The sequence below is a fragment of the Meles meles genome, unplaced genomic scaffold (assembly GCF_922984935.1).
Source record: "Meles meles unplaced genomic scaffold, mMelMel3.1 paternal haplotype, whole genome shotgun sequence".
Taxonomy (NCBI): domain Eukaryota; kingdom Metazoa; phylum Chordata; class Mammalia; order Carnivora; family Mustelidae; genus Meles; species Meles meles.
This window is the reverse complement of record NW_025721274.1, coordinates 152,946-171,007: the sequence shown is the minus strand read 5'-3', so window position 1 is coordinate 171,007 and position 18,062 is coordinate 152,946. Positions and strand designations below refer to the sequence as shown.

Genomic DNA, 18,062 nt, shown 5'->3' with positions numbered 1-18,062 from the left:
ACTGATTTGTGACCCAGGATATGATCTATTCTGGAGAATGTTCCATGGGCACTAGAGGAGAATATGAGTTCTGTTGTTTTGGGATGGAATGTTCCGAATATATCTGTGATGTCCATCTGGTCCAGTGTGTTATTTAAAGCCTTTATTTCCTTGTTGATCTTTTGCTTAGATGATCTGTCCATTTCAGTGAGGGGGTGTTAAAGTCCCCTACTATTATTGTATTATTGTTGATGTGTTTCTTTGATTTGTTATTAATTGATTTATATAATTGGCTGCTCCCAGGTTAGGGGCATAGATATTTAAAATTGTTAGATCTTCTTGTTGAACTGACCCTTTAAGTATGATATAGTGTCCTTTCTCATCTCTTGTCTTAAAATATAATTGATCTGATATAAGGATTACCACCCCAGCTTTCTTTTGATATCCATTAGCATGGTAAATTGTTTTCCACCCCCTCACTTTAAATCTGGAGGTGTCTTTGGGTCTAAAATTAGTTTCTTGTACACAGCATATCAATGGGTCTTTTTTTTTTAATCCATTCTGATAATCTGTGTCTTTTGATTGGGACAGTTAGCCCATTTACATTCAGGGTAACTATTGAAAGATATGAATTTAGTGCTATTGCATTGCCTGTAAGGTGACTGTTACTGTATAATGTCTCTGTTCCTTTCTGGTCTATGTTACTTTTATGGTCTCTCTTTGCTCAGAGGACCCCTTTCAGTATTTCCTGTAGGGCTGGTTTGGTGTTTGCAAATTCTTTTAGTTTTTGTTTGTCCTGGAAACTTTTTATCTCTCCTATTTTCAATGACAGCCTAGCTGGATATAGTATTCTTGGCTACATAATTTTCTCATTTAGTGCTCTGAATATTTCATGCCAGTCCTTTCTGGCCTGCCAGGTCTCTGTGGATAAGGCTGCTGCCAATCTAATATTTCTACCATTTTATGTTATAGACCACTTGTCCCAAGCTGCTTTCAGGATTTTCTCTTTGTCCCAAAGACTTGTAAGTTTTACTATTAGATGATGGGGTGTGGACCTATTTTTATTGATTTTGAGGGGGGTTCTCTGTGCCTCTTGGATTTTGATGCTTGTTCCCTTCGCCAAATTAGGGAAATTCTCTACTGTAATTTGCTTCAATATACCTTCTGCCCCCCCCCCTTCTTCTTCTTCTAGGATCCCAATTATTCTAACATCGTTTCATCTTATGGTATCACTTATCTCTCAAATTCTCCCCTTGTGGTCCAGTAGTTGCTTGTCTCTCTTTTGCTCAGATTCTTTTCTCCATTATTTGGTCTTCTGTATCACTAATTCTCTCTTCTGTCTCATTTATCCTAGCAGTAAGAGCCTCCATTTTTTTAAGTGCTATTTTTTAATTTTAAATTTATTTATTTCTTTTCAGCATAACAGTATTCATTGTTTTTGCACCACACCCAGTGCTCCATGCAATACGTGCCCTCCCTATCACCCACCACCTGGTTCCCCAACCTCCCACCCCCCACCCCTTCAAAACCCTCAGATTGTTTTTCAGAGTCCATAGTCTCTCATGGTTCATCTCCCCTTCCAATTTCCCTCAACTCCCTTCTCCTCTCCATCTCCCCATGTCCTCCATGTTCTTTGTTATGAAGCCTCCATTTTTGATTGACCCTCCTTAATAGCGTTTTTTATTTCAACTTGGTTAGGTTTTAGTTCTTTTATTTCTCTGGAAAGGAATTTTATTTCTCCTGAAAGGGCTTCTCTAATATCCTCCATGCTTTTTTTTTTTTTTTTTTTTTTTTTTTTTTTTTTTTTTTTTGGGGACCCCAGCTAGCACCTTGATAGTCGTCATTCTGTTGATTAGGTCCCTAGCTATTGGTATTACCTCTTGTTCTTTTTTTTTTTTTTTTGTGGTGAGTTTTTCCACCTTGTTATTTTATCCAGATAAGAATAGATGCATGAGAGAACAAAACACTATAAGGGTAGCTATGACCCCAGAAAAATATACACAACCAAATTAGAAGAGACCTGAAACCAGGGGGGGAAGAAAGGGGGAAAAAAGAATATATATATTAGACTGGTGAATAGAATAGAGCCACACACTTGATTTTGGGTGTATTTTGGTCTGCTGGAAGAAACTGCCTCCCAAAATTGTAAAGAAAGAAAAACTTACATAGATACAAACATAAGGGCAAAGATGGAATATGACTGTAAAGATGAAAATTCAAAAAGATTCTAAAAAAGCAATTGATAAGATAAGAAGTTGGTTGAAAAAAGAATAAAAAAGAGGAAAGAATGTTATCAGACTGGAGACTAGAACAAAGCCATGCACTAGACTGTGTATATTTTAATCCATTAGAAGAAATTGTATCCCAAAATTTTAAAGGAAAAGAAACCATATATGTATACAAAAAATAAGGTTAAATACAATGAGGGGATAAAATATGACTATAACAATGAAAATTAAATTTTTTTTAAAAAGACATTGATAAGATAGTTTAAAAATGTTAAAATAAGAGAAAACATTTAAAAATAGAATAAGAAAAAAATAAAATTAAAAAATTTATCTTTGAAAAACTAAAGGATCATGGGGAAAAAGCCATGAATTCTTTTTTTTTAAATTAAATTTAATTTTTTCTCAGTGTTCCAAAATTCATTGTTTATGCACCACACCTAGTGCTCCATACAGTGTTGCTTTCCCCTAGTTCTGCAGTTCCGCAGTTCTCATTGATCGGTGAACTTGATCTTGGCTGAATATTCTTGCTGATCTTCTGGGGGAGGATCCTGTTGCGGTGATTCTCAAATGTCTTTGCTCAAGGTGGAATTGCACTGCCCTTGCCAGAGGCCGGGCTAAGTAATCTGCTTGGGTTTGCTCTCAGAACTTTTGTTCCCTTAATACTTTCTATAGAGCTTTGGAGGATGGGAATGAAGATGGTGGCCTCCCACTCTCCAGCTCTGTAGTGTCCAAGAACTTGAGCCCCACTCCTCAGTGCACCCTCAGAGAAAAGCAGTCAATCCCTCCAATCTCTCTGGTTTCCAGCCGTGCTCTGTGCTCACCCAGCCTGTGACTGAATGTTTCTGTCTCTGGCGCACAGCCCACTTTGAAGTCTCCAAACCCAGCGGATTCCTGCAGTGCACTCCTGCTTCCTCTGGAAGGAGGTAGGAGGGGGTCTCTCCAGACCTGCCACTCGTGGGGTCCCTGCTCGAAGAGCAGTGGTACGACTGTGCCTTGGATCATGGTTTAAGGTAATCCCAAGCTGAGGGCCCAGTTCTTGGCTCTGTCTCTGCAGCCAGCTTCCCTGCTCCAATATCTGGGAGTTCTGCCACCCTCAGACACCTCTGGTCTTTTTGTGTCCCTGTGGGTCCTGAGACCACACTGTCCCTGCAAGGGCTCCACCCTGTGCTTAGCCTCTGGAGTAACATTCCTCAGCGGAGCAGAGTTCTAAAAGTTCCAATCTTGTGCTCCCCTGCTCTCTTACTTGCCAGGAGCCAGCCCCTCCCGCGGCGGTCTATCTTTCTGTCACTTAGGATTCACTTCTCTGCATGTCCTACCTTCCAGAAAGCGGTCGATTTTCTGTTCTTAAAATTGTTGCTCTTCTCTTCTATCTCCCCCTCAGCTTTGAGTGTTCAGCAATTGATGGTTTCCTGGCAGTCCTTGGCACAGGAGCAACCTCCAAAGTGCTGGGGTGATGAGTTGTGGGCCCCTGTGACTCCCAAGTCAAAAACCCTGCCGAGGGACAGAAAAGCCCCCCAGAAGCATAATTTTCAGCACAGCCATGAAATAGAATTGATTTTTATGTTAATCTTGTATCCCAAAGCCCTGCTAAACTGGCTTATTAGTTCCAGTAGACTTTTATTGTATTCCTTCAGAGTTTCTATGTATAATATTATGTTGTCTAATAATAGAGATGCTTTTACTTCTTTATTTCCTTTATGAATAACTTTTGTTTCTTTTTTTCTTTCTTTCTCTCTCCCTTTTCTTTTCTTTTCTTTTCCATTTATTCCTTCCTCCCTCCCTCCCTTCTTCCCTTCCCTCACTCCCCCCTCTATTTTTTCCTTCCTTCATTTCTTTCTCTTCCTGGATAGAACTTCTAGTACAACGTTGAATAGAAGTGGTGATAGAGATAATCTTGTTTTGTTTAATCATAAGGGAAAGTGTCTAGTCTATATCTATGAAGTGTGACATTAGGTATGAGTTTTTCATAGATGCCCTTTATCAGGTTGAGGACATTCCTTTCTGCTCCTAGTTTGTTGAGTGTTTTTATTACCAAATGGTGTTAGATTTTTGTCAAATACTTTCTCTGGCTGTATTGAGATAACTGTGTGGTTTTCATTTTTATTTCATTTTATAAAAAAGGTTTTATTTATTTATTTGATGGAGGGAGAGAGATCACAAGTAGGCAGAGCAGCAGGCAGGGAGGGGGGGAAGCAGGCTTCCTGCTGAGCAGAGAGCCCGATGTGGGCCTTGATCCCAGGACCCTGAGATTATGACATGAACTGATGGCAGAGGTTTAACCCACTGAGCCACCCAGGTGCCCCACTGCGTGGTTTTTAAAAAAATTTTGTTGTTATATTGTATTAAATAACCTGGAATTGCTGGGATAAACCCCTCTTGATGATGGTATATCCTTCTTTTGATATGTTGCTGGGTTCAGTTTGCTAATATTTTGTTAAGGATTTGTGCTTCTGTGTCATAAGTTAGTCTGTAGTTCTCTTGTACTGTGATATTATTGTTTGGTTTTAGTATCAGGGTAAAACTGGCTAGGCAGAATGAGTTTGAAAATCTTCCTACCTCTTCTATTTTTTGAAGAATTTGTGCAAAATTAGTGTTGACTGCATTTTAAATATTTGCTAGAACTCACCTGAGAAACCATCTGGAGCTGAGCTTCTTTTTGTCAGCAGTTTCTTCACTACTAACTCTGTCTTTTTATTTGTCTTTCAGATTGCCTGTGTGTGTGTGTGTGTCATTTTATGTCACTTTCTAGTTTATATTTTTCTAGGAATTTTTCCATTTTGTCTAATTTATTGGCATTCAGTTTCATAGTATTCCCTGTAGTCCTTTTTTAAAAGATTATTTATTTATTTGTTTGACAGACAGAGATCACAAGTAGGCAGAGAAACAGGCAGAGAGAGAGAGAGAGAGGAGTAAACAGGCTCCCTGCCGAGCAGAGAGCCGGATGTGGAGCTTGATCCCAGTACCCTGGGAACACGACCCGAGCCAAAGAAAGAGGCTTTAACCCACTGAGCCACCCAGGCACCCCACCTCTGTAGTCCTTTTTAGTTTTGTAATATCAGCAGTAATCTCCTCTTTCACTTCTGATGACAGTAATTAGAATGTCTTCTCCTTTTTCCTTGGTTGTCTAGCTAAAGGTCTTTTGAAAGAATCAGCTTTGCTTTCTTTGAATTTTCTCTTGTTTTTTAGTCTCTATTTCCTAAGTTTCTGCTCTTGTCTATATTATATGCTTCCTTCTGCTTGCTTTTAGTTTAGTGTGCTCTTGTATTTTTGGCACGTTTTTGACCGAAAGCTGGGTTATTGATTTGGAATCTTGGTTCTTTTTAAAGGTAGGCATATATAATGATAAATTTCTTTCTGGTCATTGCTTTTGCTACATCCCATGGGTTTTGGTATGTAGTTTCCTCATGCATATATTCTCCAAGTAATTCTAAAATGCCTTTTAGATTTCTTCTTTGCTAATTGGCTGTATAAGAGTGTATTGTGTAATTTTCACAGATTAGTGGGTTTTCCATGTTGTTTGTGTTTTGTTTTCTAGTTTTACTCCATTGTTGTTGAAGGGCATACTATGTATTATTCCATCCTGACACAATTTCTTAAATGGTGTGATATATTAAAGTAGCCTATTATAGTCTTGTGTTTCCAAAGAGGCTCTAGTCCAAAAATAAAAGGCTAAGAGATCCAAGAATGTAATCCTGTTTCTTTGGTCACTCTATAAATGTGGCAGGAGACACTGATCTGACTGCTCTAATGGTGGCCTGTGTGTGTGACTTGCTGTGGCTTAGCCATTAGCTCGAAAGTTTGAATAAATGTCACAGAGGGAATAACCATGAATCCTGGTATCTTTTAATCCTCAGGTTGGTAGACCAAATTATAATTGCTCCAGGGAGATTTTGCATTTTCATTGATATTTCTGTTTTTTTTTCCTTATAGTACTGTTTCCATTCCTTACCCCGGTTTTTGAAATGTTAAATATCTGGCTATTTCCAAAAAGAGTTACTGATTTTTTCAAGAAATCTGTAGAAAGGATGAAGGAAAGTCGCCTCAAAGATAAACAAAAGGTAAATCCAGTGGTGGTTACATGTGCATGTTCACTTTTGATCTTTTATTGAGCTCTATGCATCTGATGTGTACACTACTAAGTATGTTTTTATGGTAAACAGAGAACTCTAGAGTTTAGGGCAAGAGACTTCTAACATTTTAGAGACAATGAAGAAGGTGGAGGTCAGGAGAGGAGATAAGAAGATGAGCCAGAGAGTGTTTAAAATTTAAGAATAAGCATGCCAATGAGTATGTCAGTGCATAAACTGTGGTGAGAGAAAAGCTATCACTTCCCTTCAATAAATGGTCAAAACATAAAAATTACTGTGTAAAATCATTTTCCTGGTAGTATAATTTTGCCATATATTACATTGGCAAAGGGGCCCTTCAATTCTAAGTGTCTTTTCTTACACATTCTCTGGTGGATGATCCCCTCAGGTGCCTGGTTATGTTAAATTTGAGGCTGTCATAGTCTGGAATGAGCAAGTGTCTTCTTTGGGCACTGAGGCTGCAAGTTGGCCAAGTAGGGTTTGCCTTTCTTAGTCCTGGCGGCCGGCACTAGGGTGTATATAGGACAGGGAGATAGGAATGGTACCCCAGGATCTCTCTGTAGATTTTGCAGAGTTCTGAGAGGGTGAGGCATTGGAAGATGCTGACACAGAAGCTTCTGTGGACTCTGGGTGTAATGGAGCCATATTCTCAGGAGAAAGTTAGGTTCTGCACCCCTGTTTATTTCTGACTTCACAAGTGACTTTTTGTCATTGAAATGTCTCTTTCTGTGTCCAGCACCGAGTGGACTTTCTTCAGCTGATGATTAACTCCCAGAATTCCAAAGAAATGGACATGCATAAAGGTAAGCCAGGAGAGCTTCAGAGGACTCTCGATGGGGCATCTCAGAGACAGGAGATGGTTCTGAGATATGGAGGAAGATTTTTAGAAGATGGAATATCAGAAAATCGAAGGAAGACATATGTTCAGATACAAATGGTAGCCAGAGCATTGTCCAGAACACAGCCACAGTTTGTTCAAAGCTCAAAGGGCAATGATAGTCAAAGCTATCAGTAGTCTGCCATATGGGAGCTTGTTTGCAATGGCAATCCTCCAGCCTAATCCAGGCCCACTGAATCAGAACCTCTGCCTGGAAATTCACATCAAGGCTTCATCACATCAGGAGGCACCTGGCTGCAGTATTGGTGACCTTCACTTGGAACATTTGGTTAAACTTGTGTTCACTGTCTTAATCTACTGCAAGTTTTTCTTTTCCTTTTGTAATTAAGAAGTAACTGGTGCAGGATGCCTTCACCTACTACTTTTATCACCCATGGATGGTATTTGACAAAACCCATTATTACTATGATGGTTGGAAATGATGACTTTCTACTTCCACCATTTCTTCTACATTTGGAGTGATAGTTCATTGTTAGGGTGAGCTTTCCATTCATCATCATTATTGTATTTGTTTATTTATTTTTTATTATGTCCAGTTAGTCAGCATCGAGTATATCATGAGTTTTTATGCAGTGTTCAACAATTTGCTAGTTATGTATAATATCAAGTATTCTGTATTTGTCTATTTATAAATGTCAATATGATCTCATATATTACTTACTTAGTCTCTTATATGATTTTTTATTTAGATTGTTAATTTTCTCAGATTTGTCTCTGTAAGTCCTTTCATTTGGGCTCCTGTGTTCTTTTTTCTTTTAACTTCTTTTTTTATGTTTTCAGTAGACTTTATTTATTTTAAAAGATTTGATTTGTTAGAGAGAGAGAAAGATTTGATTTGTTAGCGAGAGAGTTAGAGGAGAGAAGAGGCAGACAGAAAGAGAAGCAGGCTTCCTACTGAGCAAGGAGACCAATACAGGACTTGATCCCAGGACCCTGGGATCAGGACCAGAACCGAAGGCAGACAATCGACTGAGCCACACAGGCATCCCAATAGACTTTATGTATTTTTTAAAGGTTTTATTTATTTATTTGAGAGAGAAAGAGTGAGAGAATGAGAGGAGAGATGGTCAAAGGGAGAAGCAGACTCCTCATGGAGCTGGGAGCCCGATGTGGGACTTGATCCCAGGACTCTGGGATCATGACCTGAGCCAAAGGCAGTTGCTTAACCAACTGAGCCATCAGGCAGTCCTAGACTTTAATTTTTATGGCAGTTTTAGGTTCACTGCAAAATTGAGTGAAAGACACAGTGATTTATCCCATATTCCCCCTGCTCCACTTACATGTCCCCTCTATCAAAATCTCCCACCATGTGGTAATTTTGTTATAGTCAATGTCCATACAGTGACACATTATTACCACCCCAAATCCATAGTTTACATTACAGTTCACCCTTGGTGTTGTATATGCTATGGGTTTAGACATATGTACAGTGATGTATATCCACCACTATAGCACACAGAGTATTCTGTATCCTTTTGCCATATTATCTCCTGAGCATTTCCTTGCATTCTGGTGTGGGACATTCCAGTTTCTCTTGTTTCCCTTGATGAGCCTTGGAATTAGCCATTTTCTCCAGGAAGCTCTGTTTCCTTTTTGAGAATGGTATTTAGAAACCAGAATCTGGGGTCTAGGAGTGCTTGTTGCTTGAGGGTTTCTTTGCTTCTATTTCCTCTCAGTGCGTCAAGCCCACAATATCAACTATATTTACACAGGACAAATCAATATAAGTATTTCTTTTTTTTAATTTTTTATTCGTTTATTTGTTTATTTACAGCATAACAGTGTTCATTGTTTTGGCATCACACCCAGTGCTCCATGCAGTACGTGCCCTCCCTATTACCCACCACCTGCTTCCTCAACCTCCCACCCTACCCCCCCGCCCCTTCAAAACCCTCTGGTTGTTTTTCAGAGTCCATAGTCTCTCAAGTATTTCTTTTTTTAAAAAAAATATTTTATTTATTTATTTGACATGGGGAGAAAGACAGCGAGAGAGAGAACACAAGCAGGGGGAATGGGAGAGGGAGAAACTGACTTCCTGCTGAGCAGGAAGGCTGATGTGGGGCTTGATCTCAGCACCCTGGATAATGATCTGAACCAAGGCAGAGTGAGGCACCCAGGTGCCCCTGTATTGTTCTATTCTCTCTCTCTCTCTCTAGTTCTACTACTTCCTATGATGAAGGAGATACTCTATATATGCTTGGTTCTGTATACAACCACTACACACATGTGACTTTTGAGCACTTGACATGTGGCGAGTGTCACTGAAGATCTGACTCTTACATTGGATTTAATATAATTAAGTAAAATTTAAATAAAAATAGCCACATCTGGCAAGTGGCTGCCTTATTGGACAGCATAGCTCTAAACTTTGATTATCATGGGGTTCTTGGTAATCGAGGCTAGAATTTGATAGTTGAATTTATCCACAGCATCATCACAGAAGTGTGCCTGGGAAATCAGAACTCTATAGACCTTTTATACACTCTTTGTATTACTTTTGGTTATAAATTACATGTTTGTGGTGGATGCCATTTCAGTGCTCTAAGTATCTAAATATCCTGATACAGTTCTGGTGAAAGAAATTAGAGCATGACCATGCTGAGTTCCTGCCAGGAGAAAATCAAAGGAGATGCCAACTTATATTCAGAGTGGGGCCATTCACTTAGGAAGGTGACATTCAGGCTACGATTGAATAGGCATTGCTAATGCCACTCACTGGCTATAGTTTGTCTGTTTCTCGCTAGCTAGTACCCTGCTATTGATGCCTTCTTTCTTCTGCTCCTTTAATGGCATGAATTATCCTAGTTCAGTCACCACTCTTCTCACTTTGTCTGTGTCGTAGTTTCTGTACATACTGGAGGTCATCCACTTGAGAAGTCGTGTTCCAGGTCTTCTGTTAGTGGAGACCTCGGAAAGGTATACGCTGTGCTTCTCAAGATAGGTTGTGCACACAGGTCACCACATCTCATGAAAGGTCAGATTTTGATTCGATTGTTCTAGGGTGACGTTTGAGAGTCTGCATTTCTAATAAACTCCCAGATGCTGCAGATCCCACATTTGGAGCAGCAAGAGTTTATCTGTAGCCCAATTACGTTCTCTTAAGTTCCCACAGATATGTTTAGATGAAAGATCATTCCTTTTTCCTGACAATGCCTTCCTGACTAAACCTTAGCATTGCAAACTCTCTAAAGAAATTTATGTTCTGTTTTAGCTGGAAGGACTTAAATTTTCCTGGGGGAGAATGCTATCCCATGTGACTTAGGAGTCCTTTTGGGATTCTCCAAAGGACATACTGATAACTCTGTGTATGTTAGACGAAATGCCATTTCCTGAAATCACCTATCTGTGTTGGTGGGGAAGGTGGCATGAGCAGGAATGGATGGTCAAGACCATGAGAATAGGCCATGGGAATAACCAGGTCAAGACAACTTCTGGCCTTTCTGGCTCTGTAAGATAGACATCAGAGTGCAAACCACTGTGAGTTGGATTCTGGATTGATTTTAAATCCCCCCCAAGGGAATTGTGAGTTTCAAATTGATTTCTCATCATCTAAAATGTGGTATTTTATATTCATCTGTTTTAGTTCAAATGTCTCTCTTCTCCTTTTAGCTCTGTCTGATCTGGAACTCGTGGCCCAATCTATTATCTTTATTTTTGCTGGCTATGAGACCACTAGCACTTCTCTTTCCTTCCTTCTGTATGAATTGGCCACTCACCCTGATGTCCAGAAGAAACTGCAGGAGGAGATTGATGCAACTTTCCCTAAGAAGGTGAGTGGGTCCTGTTGAGGAGGGAGTCCGAATAGGCTTGGTTATATCTCAGTAACAGATTAGCTCTCAAATCGAGTGGGTTTTCATAAAAAGGTTTACTTCTAACTCACGTTTGCATGTCCAGCATGGGAGTGAGTCTCTGCTTCATATAGTTGTTTGGTGGTACTGGGGAAAGAGGCTCCCCTTTCTTATACCTTTATTATCTGGAACTTGGGGACTAATTGTTGGCAGGGGAACAAGGAACTAAACTTCCAGCTTAGGAAGAGACCTGGCCTGGGGGCTGGAGTACCTTATTGAGCAAACAGTGAAATCCCAGACCAACAATAAGGGGACCTTTCCAGCAACAGAGGGTGGGGCTGAGATCCGATTCCCTTCACAATATTCCCTAGAACTGAAATTGTGTTCCCACAGTCGGTGGCATCCAGTCCTACCCCTCTCTTGTCCTGTTTGTGTTGAAAGGAACTAGTGTCTCCCCCAATTACAGTTTTTATGTAATATAGTGTTTCTCTCTAAATACTGTAAATATAATTGAATATAATTGAAAAGATAGGAAGCAGGATATTTCCACTAGAAGAGTTTATGTGGCAGAGCAGATCTTTTCTGTTGTATGTTCTTCTTCTATGGTGTGGGTGTGTGACCTCTGTTTTGAAAGGAAATGGTGACTTCAACATATTTCACTGATCTAGTGTCGTAGGGAAGGAGAAATAAAATAAGATAAAAACAGAGAGGGAGACAAACTATAACTCTTAAATATAGGAAACTGAGGGTTTCTGGAGGGGGATGGGGCATCTGGGTGATGGGAATTAAGGGAGGCACCTGATGTAATGAGCAATGGTGTTATATGCAAGTATGAATTATTAAATTCTATACCTGAAACTCATAATACACTATATGTTAACTAAATTGAACTTAAATAAAAACTAAAAAAAAACCCATTAAGTGCCACAGTGTTCGTCTCTTTTGTTCACACGAGGAAGAAAAAATCACTACCTAGGAAGGATTTCAGTCCCTGTTTAGGGAATTGTCCCAGCGGTCTCCCCTAGTGACTTGTGTCCCTACTCTACACATGTCAGTGGGCCACTGAGCAGGTCAAAGGACATGGTAGATATTAAAACATCCATAAATGCCCTTTATGAAAATACATGATTCTTAGGTGTTCCTAACACTTCAGAAGGAGTGTATAGAGTGAGTTGAATGTTGATTCCAAATCTCAATGTATCAAAATCTGTTTCTTTCCTTCCAGGCACCACCCACTTATGATGCCCTTGTACAGATGGAGTATCTGGACATGGTGTTGAATGAAACTCTCAGATTATACACAATCGGTGGTAGACTTGAGAGAGTCTGTAAGAAAGATGTGGAGATCAGTGGTATGTTCATTCCCAAAGGGACGGTGGTGATGGTGCCAGTCTTTACTCTTCACCGAGACCAGGATCTCTGGCCAGAGCCTGAGGAGTTCCGTCCTGAAAGGTACAGGAAACCTTGGAATGGGGAACCCACCCTCATATTGGAGGATATTCTGATATTTCCTTCGTATAGATGAGAAGCATGTAGTTGACAATTATTTGTACATCTTTTTATTTTTAGAAGTATTTTTTATTACAAGATGATCATTGTCAAATTTTGCACTCTAGTTGAGAAAAAAGAAGATTAATGTCATCACCAGTCACATACATCATCATTAATCATATGATATATGTCCTTGTGGATATTTTTCTATGCATATACATTAGTAAAAGTTAGTATGGCATTATATATGTATATACTTTTTTAAAATTTAGAGGGAGTTGAGGGAAACTGGAAGGGGAGATGAACCATGAGAGACTATGGACTCTGAAAAACAACCAGAGGGTTTTGAAGGGGCGGGGGGGGTGGGAGGTTGAGGAAGCAGGTGGTGGGTAATAGGGAGGGCATGTACTGCATGGAGCACTGGGTGTGATGCCAAAACAATGAACACTGTTATGCTGTAAATAAGCAAATAAAAAAAATTAAAAAAAAAGAACTAAGTAAGTTAATGTACATAAAATAGTATAATACCAGGGACTAATAAAGTACCCATGCATGATCAAAAAAAAAAATTTAGATTTTTTTTTTAGTGTTCCAAGATTCATTGTTTATGCACCACACCCAGTGCTCCATGCAATATGTGCTCTCCTGAATACCCACCACCAGGCTCTCCTAACCCCCCACCCTGTCCCCTCCAAAACTCTGTTTGTTTCTCAGAATCTACAGTCTCTCATGGTTCATCTCCCCCTCAGATTTTTCCCAATTAACTTTTCCTTTTCTTTTCCTAATATCCTCCGTGCTATTCCTTATGCTCCACAAGTAAGTGAATATTTCACTCAGCATACTCTCCTCCAGTCCTGTCCATGTTGATAGAAAGGTTGAATATTCATCCTTTCTGAATGGGAGGCATAATATTACATTGTTATAGGGACCATATTTTTTTATGAAGATATAGTCCCTATATATGATGGCATTATAAATTTTTTGAACTACTTACTTAATGTAACAGTAAGCTATAAACAACATACCATATTTGTGTTTGTTAATGTTATCCTTTTTAAGACAATGGGACTTGTATTCCTTTCAGTTTTTCTGCACTCTCTAGCTATCTGCATTCACTCCTCATATTCTCACATTTCATCTTTGCAACCCTGGGCCACCATTTCTGCTAGCTGTAGTGTGAGAGCAGAGGCTGTGGAGCGGATGGTTCACGTCCCTGACAGGAGGAACAGCCTCAGAAGGACACAGACACACAGGCCTGTGCTGTCTGTGGCTGCAGTCCTGTGCCAGCTCAAACCTCACTCAGTATCTAGGGTTCACCCAGAGCAAGCTCATCTGTTCTCTAGCTGTCTGAGACATCCTCCTTGGAGGGGTCTTGAGCTTTCTCTTCTGATGATTCAGAGCAGAGTCTGGCTTTGGGTGCAGCTTGAATTCTGCTACAGTCCGTGCTTTCCTGTTTTTTGTATTGGGGAGCACAATCTAGATGAACATTTTAGGGATCTAGACGTTTAGCCCCTGTCTCTAAGGTCCCTGATGGCAGAGCTCTTGTCCTGTTGCACGGCGTCCCTAGTGCTAGCAATGCATCCACACACAGTACTTGCTGAAAGATCTCAAAGTGACCAAGTCATTTGCTTTCTGTACAAGGAGACCTGATGGTTCCCAGAGGCTCAGCAGTTCCCTCTCCTGTAGCTTCTGGAAGGGAAACCAGGGAGCACTCCTGGTACTTGTCTGTGACTCATTCAGTCACGAGAGGAAGAGCTTATCTGTGTGTGTTAGGGACTGTGCCAGGCAGTATGCAATCCATGTATTAAAAATGTCTGTTATGGATAATTTTATTAAAGATTTTATTTATTTGATGGTGCCTGGGTGGCTCATCGTTAAGCAGCTGCCTTCGGCTCAGGTCATGATCTTAGGGTCCTGGGATCGAGCCTCATGCCTTGCCTCTGCTCACCTCTCTCCCTCTCTTCTCCCTCTCTCACTCCCCCTGCTTGGGTTCCCTCTCACTCTGTCTCTCTCTCTGTGCAATAAATAAATAAAATCTTAAAAAAAAAAGGATTTTATTTGAGTGAGAGAGAGGGAAAAAGAGCACAAGTGGGGAAAGGGGCAGAAGGAGAGGGAGTGTGAGAAGCAGGCTCCCCACTGAGCAGGGAACCCAACATGGGGCTTGATCCCAGGACCCTGGGATTATGACCTGAGCTGAAGACAGATGCTTGACCAACTGACCCATGCAGGTGCCCCTATTGTGGAGAAATTTTGACACATGTAAAACATATTCTATAGACACAAGTCTATGAAATACTTTACATGAATCTATCTGTGCCCATCACCTGCCCAACAAACACCAACCCTTATCAGCTGCTCCATCCATGCACTGTTATAATTCCTTATCTGTTTTCCGTATTACATTAAAGCATATCAACAGTTAACATTCTAGTATCTTCTCTATAATATAGTGAGTTTTAAATAGTACCTCACCACAATGCCATTATCACTTTTCATTGATATAAATATGGAGGAATGAATTGTGAATAAATTATAGTTCTAACCTTTAAGGAATTTATAGCTTTGTGGGACAGATAGACAAAAACTCAGTAATTAGAGTGATTTTTCATAATTGTGAGTATGATTATAGTGGAGTCGTATCATATGCCTATGTAAATAATCTGAAAATCGGTTGGGGTGGTCCTAGCAGGAGGGTAAGGAGGTAAAGGAAAAAAATAACAATGTAAACCATGGGAGGCATTTGACCTGCTTTCTTTCTCTATGGATATAAGACCAATGTCAGTCAGTGTAGGTGAGATCCTACATTTCCTTCAATCAGGCTCATTTCTTGCCTTTCAGAGGGTGAACATCTCACCATGTTGAATATAATTCGAGTGTTTAAGATACATCTTTTCAAAAGCATTCATCCCATCTCTTCAACAAGACTGAATGTCCCCATAGGGGAAGGGGTATCCAATGACCTGTAGCAACGACCACAGCAGAGTATCATAGCAGGACTTCTGTAACCAGCCCATCAAATTTCCTATGTACCCCTGGTTGAGACCCCCAAATATGTAGCTCTTGTGGTTTTTATGTTTCCTCACTTGTTTCCAACTTGTGTTGTGGAACCAGGTTCAGCAAGAAGAACAAGGACAGCATAAATCCTTATACATACCTGCCTTTTGGAACTGGACCCCGAAACTGCCTTGGGATGAGGTTTGCGATCATAAACATGAAACTTGCCCTTGTCAGAGTCCTGCAGAACTTCTCCTTCAAACCTTGTAAAGAAACACAGGTCAGAGAGAGCACTTTCTGCAAAAAGAATGTTTTATTGTATTTTTTTAAAAACTAAGAGATATGGAATAGGTGTGTGTGTGTGTGTGTGTGTGTGTGTGGACTCATTTATGCCTAGTAATTTGTTCTATCAGTCAGAGTATCTATTCGAAGCCATCTGTGACGTTCAAAGGCCCTTCACTTCCTGAGTGCCATATCTGTGGTTTATGACCACCCAACCATAAGGGTCACATGGTCAGTACAGTTCATGTGACATCATTATACACAGACTGATGACCTTGAGCGTATTTTAAATTTCTTTTACGTCCACGGAAAGGAAGGAACCAAGTTGTGCACAGTCATGACCTTCAGTGATAGTCATGATGTGGCTTTTGAACGATGTTCTTCTCCACCACAACTTACAGACACTCTGGTGACCGAAGTTCTCAAAGCCTCATTGTATGTGGGAATCAGTGGGTTTGTGAAAAATCCTGATGCCCAGGTCATCTCAGAAACTCTAACCTAAGTCACCCAGAGTGTGGCTTTAAAGGTGCCCCCATGATTCTCAAGGGCAGGCAAGGTTGAGAATCTGGTGTAAAACATGTCTGCATGATGTGAAGGACTCCCAGGGTTAGGCCATCCTGGGTATGTGGCTCCACCTTCTGCAAGCCTGGCTCCTGTCAGGCTGTACTTCCTTCCCATCCCAATCTGTCATCATGAATGGATGTTTCCAGGAGAGAGGTGACAGGGTGTCTAGCAGTGCAGATGTCCATACAACAAAATGTGCGATAAACACTCAGGAGTCAATGTGTAGAAAATTAACTCTGGCACTTTTCAATATTGTTGCCATAATGGCTAAGAATCTGTTTTAAATGTTAAAGACTCATCCTGTTCCCTTAAAATTAATATAAAAGAACAACACCAGCCAACATGAATGTGTCTCCAGCCAGGTACAGAGTAAGTAACAATAGATCATCTGTTGAATGAGTGATGGATGAAAGCTTCCATGCTCCAGTCTCGACAGCTTACAGAGTAATTTTAAAAAATCAGAGATAGATGAATCTAATAATAGTATTTATGCATTTTTAATGCATTACTGTCCTTTACATATCTTGCCTTCTTTGCTTCTATTGTTGGCAGGGTTTCGTTTGTTGGTTCTCATATGCTTGTTTAACTGTTGCAGATCCCCATGAAATTAAGTGTTCAAGGGTTAATTCAACCAGAAAAACCCATTGTTCTAAAGGTTGAGCCAAGAGATGGAAGTGTGAGTGGAGCCTGACTTTCCCTATGGACTTCCCCTTTGTTCTTCAAGAAGCTGTATCTCAGATCACCAGAGACCTCAATTTCCTTTGTGAGTAAACCCAGAAATGAAGATGGCCCATATCTACTGCCCATGACAGATGACTAGGGCTTCCATACATTCACTTATCTTTTTTGGTGTCTGTGTGGAGCATTCTGTATTGTGGAGAGTGAAGGAGGTGACCAATAAGTGCCAGTGATATAGACTCAGCCTGTCTGGTTCATACAGACTACCCCAGTTAGTACCATCTGTTCCCCTGATCAAGAATAAAACTTTCTCAAGAATTTTATCAACCTTCTTTAATGAAAATGAGAATTATTGTAATGATTATGGGAGTGATATTTCTATCACAGGTCTTACTTTGAATATGCTATATTAAATATCATACTGAGGAAGTCTATCAACATCACTTTCAAAAGTCTGAACTGGGGGCGCCTGGGTGGCTCAGTGGGTTAAGCCTCTGCCTTTGGCTCAGGTCATGATCCTAGGGTCCTGGGATCAAGTCCTATATCAAGGCCTATATCTGCCAAGCAGAGAGCCTGCTTCCTCCTTTCTCTCTCTCTCTGCCTACTTGTGATCTCTCTATCAAATAAATAAATAAAATCTTAAAAAAAGGTCTGAATTGATAGTTTTGTGCACATTAAAAGGGGATCCATGGAACAATGAGTGAGAGCCAGTGACTGAATGTTTTGATCATTATAGTCGCTGGGTGGGTGGAGCTCGTTCAGAACTCCAATGTGATATATGAAGATAAGAGAGTTAATCCACTGTGACTTTGCCCATTGGTCAGAAAGTATATTCACAATTTAATTCTACAGGTTTTGGAGCACATGTTTTTTCTAACTCTCAATTGAGGCACTTAGTATTATATGATTAGTTTTCATCTCATCTGCCCTGGTATTCTGGCCTCCAGAGGATATGCTTTCTCTTTGTGCTCTCACGTCAGCTCCCAACTGTGCTGACAGAATGAATATTGAATCAGAGGTGGTTGATTGGCCGGTTGACTTGGCAGGAAGGCTAAAAGCATTTGTCCATTTC

At 40.3% G+C, this 18,062-nt stretch overlaps 1 protein-coding gene across 1 annotated transcript; it reads left to right on the top strand.

Annotated features, from left to right (window-relative positions):
- The first annotated feature begins 6,107 nt into the window (after positions 1–6,107).
- LOC123936276 (cytochrome P450 3A12-like) lies at positions 6,108–17,313 on the top strand. The gene is made up of 6 exons (XM_045996921.1): positions 6,108–6,265; positions 7,032–7,098; positions 10,803–10,963; positions 12,207–12,433; positions 15,584–15,746; positions 16,908–17,313. Exons 1-6 carry the CDS (start codon positions 6,170–6,172, stop codon positions 17,001–17,003), a joined length of 810 nt encoding a protein of 269 aa, XP_045852877.1. The 5' UTR covers positions 6,108–6,169; the 3' UTR covers positions 17,004–17,313.
- The last annotated feature ends 749 nt before the right edge of the window (positions 17,314–18,062 follow it).